Source organism: Cygnus atratus, chromosome 15 (assembly GCF_013377495.2).
Source record: "Cygnus atratus isolate AKBS03 ecotype Queensland, Australia chromosome 15, CAtr_DNAZoo_HiC_assembly, whole genome shotgun sequence".
Classification (NCBI taxonomy): domain Eukaryota; kingdom Metazoa; phylum Chordata; class Aves; order Anseriformes; family Anatidae; genus Cygnus; species Cygnus atratus.
Window position 1 is genome coordinate 747,051 of NC_066376.1, and position 14,825 is coordinate 761,875.

Below are 14,825 nucleotides of genomic sequence, written 5' to 3' on the forward strand. Positions count from 1 at the left end.
AGGGGGCGGCTCCGGCCGGGAGAGCCCCGAGAGCCCCCGGAGCGCCCAGGCGGGCAGAGCGGCAGCGCACGGGGTGCTCCGCAGGGCTGGCAGCCGCCCCCCGGTTCCCCCCCGCCAGCCGCCGCCCCGGGCCCTCCCAGCCCCGTCCCGTGCCCGCACCCAGCCGCTCCCCTGACAAGGGGGGGGGGGGTTCGGGATTCACGACCCCCACAAGGGCTGAGCGCTGGTACGTGTATTTTTTAAACCAGAAAAAGCACATAATGGGAAAGGGGGCCCGGAGAAGAGCAGAGAACGCGGTACAGAGGAAGCCTGCGGGCGCTCAGGGCCCTACACAACAGGCAGCTGCAAAGCAGGGGCAGCGACAGAAAGGCCATGGCAGAAGCAGCCAGGTGCACTCCTGCCAGACACCCGCACAGAAACCAGAAGGAAGGAGACAACAGATCCTGAGGAAAGGAGCCGTTGCCCAGGCCAGGCGGGCACTCCTGGCACATGGTCCCCCAGCTCCCACCCTCGCCATCATCCCCAAGGCAACGTGGCAATGTCCGAGCCAGACGAAGTTCAGCTTTTGCCCCACAGCTCTGCTTCTGGGAAGCTGGTCACCTCTCCCACCTCGCTGAGGGGCTGCTCGCCTTGCGTGAATGTTAGCTTGTACCTTAGGCGGATGGGAACCTATGGGAGAAAAGAGCAGAGAGAGGGGAACGTCATGGCTGCAGGCTCCTGGGTCTCCTTCCCTCATCCCTCACAGCCTTGCTGCAGTGAATCAGCCTCTGAAAGGAGAGACTAACACTTCAGACCTGCAGAAGGTCTGCGTGGAACAAGACCTAGATCTTCATACCACATATAAGGAGCCCCCGGGAAGGAGACCCTTGCATGCCCTGCAAGGGCATGCTTGGAAATCCAGGCCAACCTTCTTGGAGACAGAGGACTCCCTTACACCCATCTTCTGTCCCATAGTTATTCATCAATGCAACAAAACTGCCACCCATCATTTGTGCCTTGGGTGGCGTCACATTCCATTAGTTGCAGACAGCTACACAATGTCCTCCAGGTGCCATCGCAGCAGGCAAACAAGCAGAACTGTGCAGGCCATTGCAGCAACTACCCGTTCAGTCCTTCAGATTACTGATCTGAAAAGCTGTGGCAGTGGAAAAAATGTCTTCCTAGCACAACCCAGACTTGTCTCTTCCACCCGTCTCCCAACTAATAACATTGTTCCTGCCTTTCACGCTAACACTCCACCCATTACGGTCACGTTCGGAGTGACCTGCCAAGAGAATCACTGCCACGTACTTTGTGTGGATTGGCAAGCAGCAGGACCTGGGACACCACTGCTGGGGGAAGAAGAGGGCTGAAGGCTGGAAGCTCAGATCCGGATGCTGGTTGCAACTTTATTTTCATAGTCTGAAAGACAAAACAAAATGAATGCCTTTTGGTCCACGCTGAAGAGCTGGCAGTATTACCAAGCCACAGAGCTAGTTTAAGATGTCAGACAGATTTTGTCATTTAATGAAATGCACGCCTATCCACAGCCTACCTCTAAAAGCAGATATTCTTAAACAGACGATTCTTTGCTGTGCATATGGACAGAATAGGTGCCTTACCAGGAGGCTAAAGCAGAGTATCTGGAGCCCCATTTCTTTCTCTGAAGGCTAAGGAGCCACACTGAAACAGGCACCTGGGCCACAGGCACCTGGGCCACAGGCACCTGGGCCACAGGCACCTGGGCCACAGGCACCTGGGCCACAGGCACCTGGGCCACAGGCACCTGGGCCACAGGCACCACCATACAACTGGTTTACAGTTCAGAGAAAACGAGCTGTGCAATTTCCAATATACAAGACAAATTCTAAGCACAAGATGTCAAACCTCCTTCTCAGGACATTTCTGAGTAGTCACACTCCCTTTTATTCATCATTGGCTCCTTACCTTTGGGACTGCAGCCTGGAACACTATGTCCTTAATTGGCTGAGCCGATGTGCTCAGCATGGAGAGAACCATCACCAGCACATCTGGTCTGCCAGGAGCTGGGTCTCTGGAGAAGTGGAGCATAGCCTTGAAACCGTTCCTGTCATACACTGTAAGGGGACAGATATCGCCTGCCGGAGACAAAAGCGAAATAAGAAACAAAGCATAGATTGCCCCTCCCTTCTGAGGGCAGAACAGCGAAGACAGGATAAGGAACAGCAAAAGGAGACACTCAGACAAACTTGTACTTCCTCTAGCAAACTCACAGGCCAAGCAGCATACAGCGTTTGGCCATGACTTACATTTCACCTCCAGGACACAGAAAGGAATCTGAATGTCTGAATTAGGTACAGGACAACTAGTAGCTCAGTTGTTAACAGTCAGTCAGAGAGATCAGGTATGAATCCAAAAGGGAAGTTGGGAAAAGCAAAAATATAACTTCAACACATACAGAACTTAGCCCCTTATTGCTGGGGTAAATCCACACCTATCGCCATCCAGCCTTTCCAAAACCAGACAAGTCCCGAGCTTGAGAGTGAAGTCAGAAGACAACCGAGTCAGTATGTCTTTGCACCTGTACTCTTCAAAAATAACAATGGCCAAGACTCTGCAGTCCTCCTCTAACAGGACATGCCCTATAGTGAGACGCTGGGGTGCCACGTACCCTGGGTAACACTCACTCCATGAAGTGCTTTCAGACAGTGTTAAATCAAAAAGTGCAGGTGGGAAGAACAGCTCTGCCTTAGGAAGTGGGATAACTCCCATGCACAGATATCTCGTAAGCCTCTGGAAAAGAATTGCTTGAAGTTTGATTAAAGATGCTAGGGCCAAAAAGTTTAGAAGCACACTAAGATTAGCCAGGACAGGAAACTCCTGACTACTGACGAGGGAGGACAAGGACATTTCCACGGAATAACTCCTAGAACTTGCTCAAATTCTCAGATACACTAAGTCCTTCATAAAATACTCTATTTTTCTCCAGCTGACCCTCACAACATGAAGATACTTTGGCTTTCTTGTTCCCGTGCAAAAATCACAATAAGAGCTCTATTAAGCAGAGCCAGGGCACAGAAATTATTGCACTTACTCGGTGTAATTGAAATTAAAGGGACAAAAAGGTTTGCTAGAGAAACATCATTGGAAGCTGGATGCAAAGAGGCAGCAGGCTTCTGCTCGTAGCCTAGGCTGGAGAATGAAGGATCTGCCATTGAGCTATTTGGAAGATCTGGAAAGGACAATTTCATTGGTGACAAATCCCTGGAAAGAAAAGCATGTAGAAAGCTTTTATTAACTGGGAAGACTACATGGTATACACCATTTTCTGCTGTGTCCATTTTTGCGTTCCCAATCCCTCATCCCTTTTATGTATAAATAAAGTACAAGTTTACTCTCTGAGTTCTAAAAAAGCTTGAAAATTGCCTCTATTTTATATAGAAGAAGCTGCTGCTTCAGTGTTCATTAAGGCAGACTTTGGTTTCTGTTACTGTCATGAAACTTTGTTCCAGGGCTCTGGAGGCCTGTGCAGGCTCTCTGGGGCTCTAGTCAGTGAGATTAAAGTAAGTTCTAGCTCAAAGACAATGCAGACGGCTAGGAATCTCCAGTAAAATTGCTTGGCCTCTGTTATGACAGGCTGGATAAGCTCATCATAATGGTCACCTACTCTGAAGATCTGTGGAGATTAATTTGGTTCATAAACTGTTAGGTTTCTAATGAATGCCAGGAAACAATCTTCTCAGAGCCTGAAAAAAGCTGGGGAAAGTATTTTCTGAGTCACAGATTATTAAAGGAGACCTGTCTGTAAGGTTTTTGTTCCTTTAGCTCAAGAATACCTTGTTAAGCCATAGGATTCGTTCTACCACATTTCTGACCCTTTGAAAGTCATAGTGTGGAATTAGAATAAACAGGTGCACGAGTGCTGCTTAAGAGCTGATGCGTGGATGGGTAGCTTGCCATCATTAACCAGATGTAGTTAAAAGGTTTTCCCAACCCTCACTGCTGTAAAACAATACTTCTCATCTCCAAAGTCAGACTGGACTGCACAGGGCTTGCTTACAAGGATAATGTCTTGGTCCTGGGAGGTGGAGAGAACTGATCAGCCAGGCCCTGAAATTCATTCTTCAATGAAGACCTGTCTTCCCAGCTCTCCTTCAGTTCCAGTGTTTCAACAGCACTTACAATTTCACTATATCCATTGTGTACACCAGTCTGAAAAAAAGGTACTTCTGGTTTATAATACTACTTAAGGTATAAATATATGTGAGTAATCTTGTTGCAAACTGCAATTTATAAAGTCATTACAGAGCAGGAAGATTCCAATTTCCATTCAGAACAGAGGGACTTAAAAAAAAAAAAAAAAAAAAAGGCTGCCAGAGAAAGCTAGGAGATCAAAAATGCTATCTGAGTTTTGTCCTTTGTATTTTACGGACTAAAGTACCTGAGGATCACTAACCTCTGCCACTCCAAAGTCAGGTGGTGGTTTCTGTAAAACAGGAGAGTTGCTGAGTCCTAAGAAAGATGCCAAAAGCACGGATCAATTACAGGAAGCAATTGTTTTCCATACGTTCTTCCTTTGTTGTCTAACAGCAGTTTGACTACAGTTTAACACCATTAAAGAAACTACAGTCCTGAAAACTCTCCCTAGCTAAAAGGGTCTACGTTCTGTTAGGACCAACACTAAAGTCAAAGTTCTTCTACATTTGTTAAGTACCATGAACTCTAGTAACAAGGATAGCAGTACTGAACTGTGCATACAAACCTATTAACTCCTCCTCCAGCAGACAACTGGAGGTGGTGCTGCTGTGTCGGGAGGCAGTGGTTATGTCTGAAAATTGGTCCGTAGGAGACTGGCAGGTCGCCTCCAGTTCAGAGAAGTCAATCAACGTATAGCTCTTCATCCGTCTTGGGGCTGGCCGACATGCTTTGGAAAAAGCAGAAAGAGTTAAAGAGAAGCCTCCTAAAAGGAACAGTGTACACCTGGCTACAAGCAAATACTAAAGGACTCAGGTGAAGAACTCCAGGAACATTTTCAGTCAACCAAATGTAAAAGAAAATGATCACTACATAGTAGTTTTCCTGTGTTACAGGATTTTCTCCACATCTGGTCTCCAAGAAGCGCTTCCCCTTCCAAGCTCCATTCATACACAAAAAGCAGGAAGCACAACTGTCACGGAACACTGCAGGATCCTCTTTACCTGGTGCATCAGAGAAGCCGGTGACTGAACCTCCTCCACCATCATCTTCATGGTTGGCTACAACCTGCCTGCACCGTCCCAGCGCCTGTGTGAGCTTGTCGTTGGCCTGCAGTATCTCGGCTGGGAAACAAAGAGAAGCAGGGGAAGACTTGCACTCAACATGATGAGCTATTGCCTTCGGATCCTTTTCTTCTGCACGGCTCTCCACCCAGCGTCCCCATTTTGCACGTTTTTCATTCTGTTTTCTGAAGCACAGCATTTTGCACACACATTCATTGATTTCGGTCTTCTCTGTAATTTATCGAGACCACTGATCTCCAAAGTACTTTACAGTCCCTGCATCTCTTATGCACTTTGTCATCATCTGGAAGCGTTATGGGTGTACGTGAGTCTATTATACAACACTCTACAGCAGAACAACCCTGGCACTCCTGGGTCTGAATAAAATTTTCAAGGCACAGATTAGCTCTTTGCTGTTTAAGTTGTCTGCATTTTCAGCAAGGCATCATTTCAGTCATGTTTTCAAGACAAATAGATAAGACTATGAAATGCAATACTCTGGGAAGGGCTAAATTTCACAACCGTGGAATTAAAAGATTCTGCTCATATAATCCTCCTCTTTCTATTATCTACAAAATTCAAAAAGCATTCTCCCCTTTGATATAGATAGGGAAAAACTACCATCTCTCTAGAGAAAAGCCCTCAAAAGCTCAGATTCTCAGAACAGTAGGACTCCACAAATTCTGAAAACCACCTTTGATGGAAGAAACTGGATTCATCATTTAACTTTGGGCTCCAAGTGAAAAGTAACAGATTCCTTGCAGAGAAATAAGAGAATTCTTATGCCACTTCTCATGGACACGGTTTAAAAGACCAAGTACAAAAACTTGGCTCACAAGTACCTAAACGCTTCTCCTCTGTGGAAAGGAATACATCACTTATGAAAGCAAGTTAGATGAATTTAAATGCAATGAGTTCCAAAGACAGTGTTGGCTCTTACCTAGAGCATCATCGTCATCAACTGTCTCACTGGCAAGGCGAAAGAGCAGCGGCCTGAGCTTCTCACAGCGTTGAAACAGGTTCTACGAAAGGAAATGTTTCATGTCATTGCTTGGGAGATCCTGTGCACTCTCAACACTTCTCTCCATCCAACCATCTGTAAGCAATGCTACCTCTAGAACAGCAAGATGCATATCCTGCCGAAGGTCCAGACAAAGGATATCAATGCTGCATGTTGCTGCACTCTTAAAATTCACAGCGACCTGGAAGTACAGCCACTGGAACAAGTGGTCTTACTAGCATCTCCTCCTCAGTCACATCTCATCTATGCATACAGGTGTAAGGTAAGGCAGTGTTCAAACTTCCAATTTAAAATAAAAAAGCATCCATGGATGTAAGAGGAGTGAGAGGGAAGTATTATGACCATCAGTTGCAAATACCAGACAGTGCAAAGACCTTTATGGCTCTCTTTTCAGTGTTTTAGGAAGTGGGAAGGCACAGTGAAAGCCACTTTTTTTTCCAGTCTGAAAGTAGTCTCTGCCACCTCCTTATAGCCACAGTCCTCCCAAAAGAAGCTAACTCCAAACACTGCTGTCACACGGGGCCACAGGAGAAGTTCTTACCTACAAAAGTTCAGTTGTCTGTAGTTTTGTTTTGCCTTTTATTTTTTTTTCTTTTTAATTTGAGAATACGGTAGGCATCTTAGTGGAGTTTCAGTTATTTGGAGACCATAAAGCTATTCTGACAGCCCTATTAGTAACAACAAATGTTTCCTTAATTCACTAATACTTAAGAAGGATTATGTGAATAATTTATAAAGCAGACTAGTGAACTCTAGGCAGAAAAAGGGGAATCACAGAAACCATAGAAGCTGAAGAAACCAAAAGTTTTAAGCTGCCCTGATCAGACCTGTTCACACCCACCTAACCATGGCTGGACTAAAGGGAATTCCCATGTGTTACTCCACTGTTAGAGGAAGAACCATTTCCCCGTAAGATACCACAAGAAGAGCAGATAAATCTGAACAGAAACTCAAAGTGGCACATCAAAAGCCAGTTCCATTCCAATTTCTATTACTCAGACAAGAGGGACATTGCTCATCGGGTATGCTGGAAGCTATTCCTGCTGTGGTAACGTGCTTTCCCTTGCAAAAACTGAGTGCAGCTTGCTGCCCTTTGAAACCTGTTGTCCTGAGCCCTCCCAGGCATAGCCAGCCAAAAGAACCTCTTAAGCAGTAAAAAGAAACGTCTACCTGGAGTGTCTCATGGTCAGATTTGGATAATTCTTGTCTCTTGTAATTTTCCAGCAATTCATCCATTTGTTTAACATTCTCGGAAACCTCACCGATTGTATTCACTCTTTTGGACACCTTGGCTGACTTTTCTTGTTCCTTTGATGAAAAATAAAACAAAAATAGATGATGATTTAACTAATAAACACAGTGCACATGCTTTTATCTGGGTCACTCCGGATAACTCTTGTTGCGGGACTGCTTCCTATTAACACATTACTGAAGGTACACGGCACCACAAAGCCACGTGCGTAACACCTCCATGAAGAGCTTCAGCACTGGTGCTGTGCCACTCCTACATGCCCAGAGACGAGGCAGAACACCTCCTGCCCTCCTCAGGAGGGGCTGGCCAGGGTGTGCTGGTGTACAAGGGATTCATTTCAGCACAGGCACAAGACAGCCTTCAAAATTTGTTAGGAGTTGGTGGCTTCTGCCATACAGAAGAAAACACTCTCAAATTGACTGCAAAGATTTTTTTAAGTCAGGCCGAATCTCCCCTTTGTGCAGAGAAGCGGGGTGCCCTTTCAGATGGAAAATGAAAACCAGACACACACACACACAATGCCTGCAGGAAAGAGACAGTTCTGTACAGATGTAGCCTTTCTCTACCTGGGAACTGAGTTTATTTTTGGAAACCTCCTATCACTAATGCAGAACTACTGCTAGGATGCCACTAAAGAGAGAGCATCCTGCCACACATGCTCCTGGGAATAAATATTCCCTCTTCCTAGCAATTGGCGTACGTTAGGGAAACAAAATAAGACATCTTGCACTGTAACTTCAGAATAACAAATACTGAAAACTCATCTCTCCTCTGGAGTAGCGTAAACGGTTCACCTGAAGCTGAACTCTGGGCCAGGCTCCCATTACCACCTGTTGGTACTGCCTTTAACGCCAGTACGGCGGCAGACACTACGAAGGTCGTATACAGAGGGCCCACTGTCAAAAACTGAATTGTCGAGTCCCTTCTCATCCTCTCCTGCCGCAAACAACTTCTGACCAGAGGAACTGCCAGCTCTCGCGAATACCTACCTCTTTAATCATGCTCTTGATCAGACGGTTGGCAGCCTGCAAGTCTTCAGAGTGGCTGCTCTTCAAAAGCCTTGCTAACAGCTGTTGAGTGGAGACCATTGGACAGCAGTCAGTAACATGCTCTAGGCACTGTGCTACAGGTACACCTCACAACAGAGCAGATATTCATAGACACCCACTGGCACAATTGTCTCTATAACCCTGGAAATACGTGGGGTTATGTCTTGTAATCTGGCAGAGGAACAGCAGTCAAAAGTGCACAAGCAAAGCTGGTAATTACAGGTCAGGCTGAGAAAAAACAGAGCTGGCTCTGACACGTTCTGTCTTTGTGGCAGGGCTCCTTCACCCCCCCGCTTTTCTCCATGTCTAAGAGCAGGGTAACAACAGCCCTCGGGTTCCCCAGCACTTGCTCACACTGATTATTAGTTTGTAACACTTCAAAGGCCTACCATTGTAACATGGAACAGATCTGAAGTTCCACACCCAAAGTAGAAGCTGAGCAGTAGGAAACCGAGGAAGTGCTTGAACCATGGGGACTTCCAAGAGTGCCCTGAATACAGGCTCACACTGCAGCATTGGTCCATCTCTGCCAGCCTGCCCTCCACCAACAAAGAAAATGCTTGTACTGGGCCGGGGCAGAAGCCCTCAACAGCCCCGTGGTTCAGGCACTCACTCAGGAAACAGGAGCTATAAGCTCAAGCCCCTGTAGCAAACATGGATTTATTTATGCAACAGAAAGCAGCTCAACATAGACAGATTAGAACAAACGCTTTCCGGAACAGCCCAAAGGCTGATTATTTGTTACCAGGAGCATGGGAAAAAGGGAGAAAATGACCCAAGCCCTGGGCACGGCAAAGGAGCACTCTCGTTTACAGGGTGCTTGGGAATAGGCACTCCCTGGCTCTGCAGGGCCTGGAGAAGCCTTCCCTCAGGAAAGGTCAATAGGAACTGAGTTATTTCTGTAAAAACGTTTCACTTTTACCACGCAACATTTTCTGACAGAGTCTCAAAGAATTTTCACTCTCTACTTCTAGCCGTGGTACAGCAAGAAGTATCAGCAATATCCTGATGACATTCTGTGACACAGCAGGAGCCGCCAAAATAGGAACGAGCATGTTTTCTCAACACTGAAACTTAGAGGGGGAGTGGGGAGGAAAGCCTTAAGGTTTACCTTGGATTTCTCTTCATCTGTGTCAAAAATAGAATTCTGAGGTCTTGGAGAAGGAGGAGGTAAAATTTTGTCTTCTGGCAATTTGGGGTCTTCTTTTACAATCCCTGGAACAGGTAGCAATATTTGTTCAGCGATGCCCGAGCTGCTGAAACACTGATGCTCAACAGCACGCTGGATTTTGTGCCTAGCTCCTTCATCCATCCCCACGAGTTTGCAGAACGAGACAGAGAAGCAAGGAAGGCGTTGCCTTCGCACACACCTCAGACAGGAAGACTTCCCTCTCTCCCTTGAATTAAACAAAACAAAGGGCAGACGACTTCCCGGGTGGGAAATACGACACGGGTGTATCGGCGGGCGCGCAGCCCCTGCTCTGCTGCCACAGCACCACCAGCTGAGGCACCCTGGCTGCCAGACGCCTCCGCTCGCCGCAGGCAGGTCGCGGCCGCACGGAGCAGATGCTGCGCCACCCCTGGGCGGCCCTGCAGCCCCCAGCAGCCCCCAGTAGCCCCCTCCCTGTTCTACCCAGCCGGTGCCCAGCCTGCCCCTGAGCCCAGCAAGCCTGTGGCCCCCTGGGGAGCACCTGCAGCAGCTGGCCCTTCGGCACACAGCGGTGCCCTCTAAGTAAGGAACAGATCCAAACCCCGACTTCAGAGCTCTCTGAACCCATCACTTCATAATCCCAGGAGAGCATTCCAGGGCAAAGAGCACTCTGAATTTGTCCCATACCTCTTCCACACACAATAGGCGTGAGCACTGTGTGAACGGAGGCCACAAGGCTAGACTGATCTTTGACTCAACAAAGCTGTTCTTTGGTAAATCTCTAAACAGTCACGTGCACCCTTGAGTACCCCAACAGCCTTGTAAGTGTGGCCCTTGTCCCTTTTCCCTTACACACAACATTTTACAAAAAAGCTGAGTCACAAAAGCAGAGGGGACAGATACGTGTGATCTAAAGCCACGTGACTTCAAAAGTTGAAAAGGAAGCTGCAATAACAGAAGTAAACCTTGTTTCTTCAGCATCTGATAAGCATCCCGGATTTTAACTTCCTGAGGAAACCAGACCGTCCAACTGAATATTACTTCTGTGACTCTTGACTTGACTTTTTCTGAAGACCAGGTTCCATAGTACTTGGAAAAAGAAAAGAAAAAAGTAAAATAAGAAAAAGAGATCAAAACCACAGAGTTTGTGCCAAACAGGACATGCGGGTCTAGCCCCAAGTTGTTTGGGTGCAAAGATCGAGTAGCAAATGGATTCCTGTAATACATGCACAGTGCTGTCAACTGCATTCTGCAGTATATATGGAATAGTGTGCATGGCTGTGGGTGGGAACAAAAGGACTATGTGTATAGTAATTACATAAATATTATATGACAAGCAAAATGAAACCATCTCAAAGCTTCTCTGAGCAGTTACTGAATCTGAAACCAAAAGTATTTTTTTTCTTTTTTGAATTTCAGCGAAAACAGTTCTGTGCTCAGCTTTAAATACTTTCCTTAACTGTTTGCAATACAAATAGACCTGGAGAAATGAAAACTGAACAAAACTAGAAAGGGAAGTTATCTTTTTTCAGCATTTGGATATTTTCTCTGATTTCTCTTATTATTGCCATGAGCACTCACTTTAAAGTGCTACAAAAACCATCAGGAAGAATGATAAAAACCACATACAAACTTCCGAAACACAAGGTGTTTTAAACTCATATAATAACTCTTTTGTCAGAACAGCAAACTCACTCTCCAAAGTAATATATTCTTTAAACTTTGTTGTTTCACTGAAATACCTTTACCAAACCCGTGACTGAGAGAAGAGTTTTTGTTGTTCTGTTAAACATTTCACTGAAATTGGTGAGACATCCCTGCCGTCGAACTGATGTAACGGAAAATGAAGCCTTTGCAAGTGGTAAATGTGTGCTGTAGCCACTAATAGAGGGAATCGATTAGTGGGCTGCTGGGAAGGGTGTTTAAGAACGTCTCAGGCCTGCTATTTGATGCAAAGACCAACGTGTGAAGATCACGCAGTCTCTGATAAAACAGATCTCTACTTTTCATCATGAGAGCCACGGTCAGTGCACCGCAGTGCATTCCCTCTGAACTCTCCTCACTTGGCTTTTAAAACTGAAGTTCCCATTTCTGATCGTTGCTTCGCTTCTCAGGAGGCAGAGGTTACACTCGGGAAGAGAAGTGCACCACAGCAGGGAGCAGCAATGAATATACTCCAAGCCAGAGAAGCAGAGCAGCTGGAAGGGACTTTGTTTGCACGTTAGCTACGGAAGATCCCTTCCAACCTCACTCTCAGCTCTGCCCTCAACTGGCAGGCAGGCACAGACGGGGCTCGGAGCGCCCTGCCCAGCTTTCAGGACACTCCCAGCAGGACCCCAAAGGGGGCTGCACAAATGCACAACTACCACACGACGGTGGAGCAAGCACGGCAAAAGTGCTGCTGAAGCCCAGTCCCCCCTTGTCCTTTTTAGGCCGAACCTGCCTCATGAACAGGACCCAAACCCAGGGTAACCATCGGCATGAGAAAGCAACAAGGACAGCAGGCTGAGCACAAGAGTTTGAGGACGGAACATAAGAAAACATGGGAGAGGCTCCTGGTATCTGTCCTCTGCCACTCCCCGACCAAAGCTCTCTAAGTCACTGAGATGCAAAAGGGCCACAGGCTGAGGCCCCCAGGAACAATTCCAAGCTCGCCCAAACTTTGTCACAGCAGAGCTAAGAGAAACCACAAGGAAAAAGCTTTTCGTGGAAAGAGTCCTTGGCTTATGGAGAAGAGAGAAAATACCCGTGTTCAGTGAGACTGTACTACCGGTTGTGACGTACAAGACACAAAGCGCCTCGCGCACACTCAACTTCGCAGAGAACGCAACAAGACGCTTTCTACATTTCCTTCGTACTCCATGTCCTTTTCCTGCTAACCCTAAGAAGGGTTAAAATTATTATACCTTTTACAGAAAAATTCACTTCTAATCCTTGTGCTTGAAAGTACAGAACAGAAACTCTGTTCTACTTCTGTGAGAGATTAATTTTAAGTTTTCATATCCATGGTGAAATAAACGTGTCCCATTTGCTACGTGCAGCGTAACCACAACCACCTACCTTTGGGGAAAGCACTTTAATCAGCTCATTCAGAAACCTGAATTTTGCTATTTCATTGTGAAATTTCTCACCGCAGTTATTCACACACGTCTCCAGCACCTGCAGAAAACAAACCAGTACCAAACAGAAACTGAACACAAAAGCCTTGGGGAATTTTTAAAAAACTTGCTGTTAAGATACAATATCCATGAGCTTTCTGGCGCTGCATGCACACACACACACGCACACAAGATACTAAGGAAGTATCAAAAGTTTCTTTTCTTCATCCAGCCTTCCTAAGCAGCACACTTACATCTGCTCTGTTCTCCCCATCACTAACTTCTGGACCCACTGACCCCACGGCAAGACCACAGCTGAAACAAGAGCTGCAGACCTCTTAAGTACCTCAGCAGAACGCTATGGGAAGGAGCAACAGAAATTACACCCTCCACTATGCCCTGGGTTCTATATCCATTGTGCAATGTAAAAAAGCACACGTAAAAGAGAGACATCCAAGAGAAAAAGAAGACCGGACAGCTGCACTGTCTCCACCCCACAAACTGCATTTCCAAATAACTACTGCCTCTCCTTGCACGTGGGTGAAAGCACTTACTGTCAGAGCATGGAGAGCTTCCGTCTCTTGGGGCGATTGTATTTTATGCGCCAGCAGCCTCGGTGCAAGCGATGGGCTGGGGAGCAACAGAAGCAAGTCAGACAACGCACTGGTTCCCAAGAAAAGCAAATACTGCTAATTCTGCCCTGCAGAGAGTAGCAGTCACCAGACGCATGACGTGCCACGTCACTGACGCCTCTCCCCGGCACAGGGCTGGCCTGGGGTCCCTACACGCACACGGGGTGCGACGGGCAGATGTCAGCAGCCCGTGGTGCCCCAACACACGGTACGACAGCCCCGCCGGAGGCTGTCCTCTCGGAAGCGAGCCCGTGGGACAGGCCGGGTGCTTTGCTGGGCAAGCACCTCAAGAACTCGTCCTTCGGCGCCAGGAGCTTCGACTCCCAGCCCGGTGCAGAGGCCGGCCGGCTGCCGGTGCGTGCGCACACACTGCTGGGGGTGCCGGCGGCCGGGCGGCGGGCTCTGGGTGTAGGGGCGCCCGCTCTCAGGGAACGGGCGACCGCCGGGCTGCGACAGCTCATCCGCCTAACTGCTCCTGCTCCTCTCACAAACCGCAGGCCGGCAGCGGGAAGGCCGGGAGGGATCTCCCGGGTCCGCGAGGAGAGCCGGGGCGGGGGGCGGGGGGGCCGCCCCCGCGAAGCCCCGCGGCAGGCACCGCCCGGGCTCGCCAGGGCACGGAAGGCAGGAGCCGCTGCCTCCGGGAGCGCGGGGACGGGGAGCCCGGCCCTGCCGCCCAGCCTCTGGGCAGCACCCCGCTGCGGCTCGCCGACCCGCTCCCGGTCGGGCCCCTTCGAGCGGCGGAGCCCCGGCAGCGCCCGGCCGCCCCCGGGCCGCCCCCGGCTGCGGTGCGCGCGTCCCGCTCCGCGCCCGGCACCCAGGCGAGCTGGGGCAGCCCCCGGCCGCCTTACCCGGCCGCGTCCGCCTCCACCTGCTCGCAGAACCGCTGGATGCTCTCCCACTTCTCCCCGGGGACGCTCGGGTCGGTGGCTTCATCTTGCGCGGGGAACACAACGGGGCTCAGCGCGCGGGGGCGGCCCCTGGGGCGCAGCGGGGAGCCGCGCGGCGCCACTGCCGGTGCCAGCCGCCGGGAGGACGGAGCGGCACGGAGCGGCGAGGGGCCCGGCACGGCACGGCCCGGGCCGCCCGGCTGCCGCGACCCCCCCGCGGGCACCCGGCCCCGTCTCCCCCCCCGTCCCCGTCCCCGTCCCCGTCCCCATCCCGCCCCGCCGCCGCCCCCTCCCCACCTCCCCCGGTGCCCCCGCTCGGGGCGAGGCCGCCCCGGCCCCGTTCCGGCCCCACGCCCCCGTCCCGGTGCCGGTGCCGCGCTCACTGAGCCACCGCTGCAGCCGCCCCGCGCCGTCCATGGGCCCCCAGCGCCCCGCCCCGGCGCAGGGCGGGCAGGAAGCGGCGCGGCCGGGCACGGCCCCGCGGGGCGGCCCCGGGGGGAGCGCGGGGAGCCCCGGCCCA

At 49.5% G+C, this 14,825-nt stretch overlaps 1 protein-coding gene across 2 annotated transcripts; it reads right to left on the reverse strand.

The window, feature by feature from the left end:
* Positions 1–217: 217 nt before the first annotated feature.
* GGA2 (golgi associated, gamma adaptin ear containing, ARF binding protein 2) lies at positions 218–14,758 on the reverse strand. Of its 2 annotated transcripts, none has more exons than XM_035563486.1 (17): positions 14,689–14,758; positions 14,267–14,351; positions 13,341–13,416; positions 12,749–12,847; positions 10,654–10,777; positions 9,650–9,753; positions 8,479–8,559; positions 7,408–7,545; positions 6,157–6,238; positions 5,157–5,276; positions 4,721–4,882; positions 4,415–4,470; positions 4,019–4,170; positions 3,053–3,222; positions 1,927–2,096; positions 1,291–1,401; positions 218–669 (listed from the first exon to the last, which is right to left on the reverse strand). In XM_035563486.1, exons 1-17 carry the CDS (start codon positions 14,720–14,722, stop codon positions 559–561), a joined length of 1,875 nt encoding a protein of 624 aa, XP_035419379.1. In that variant the 5' UTR covers positions 14,723–14,758; the 3' UTR covers positions 218–558. The 2 variants fall into 2 exon arrangements, with proteins under 2 accessions (XP_035419379.1, XP_035419378.1); XM_035563485.2 differs by having other exon boundaries at positions 4,400–4,470.
* Positions 14,759–14,825: the final 67 nt, after the last annotated feature.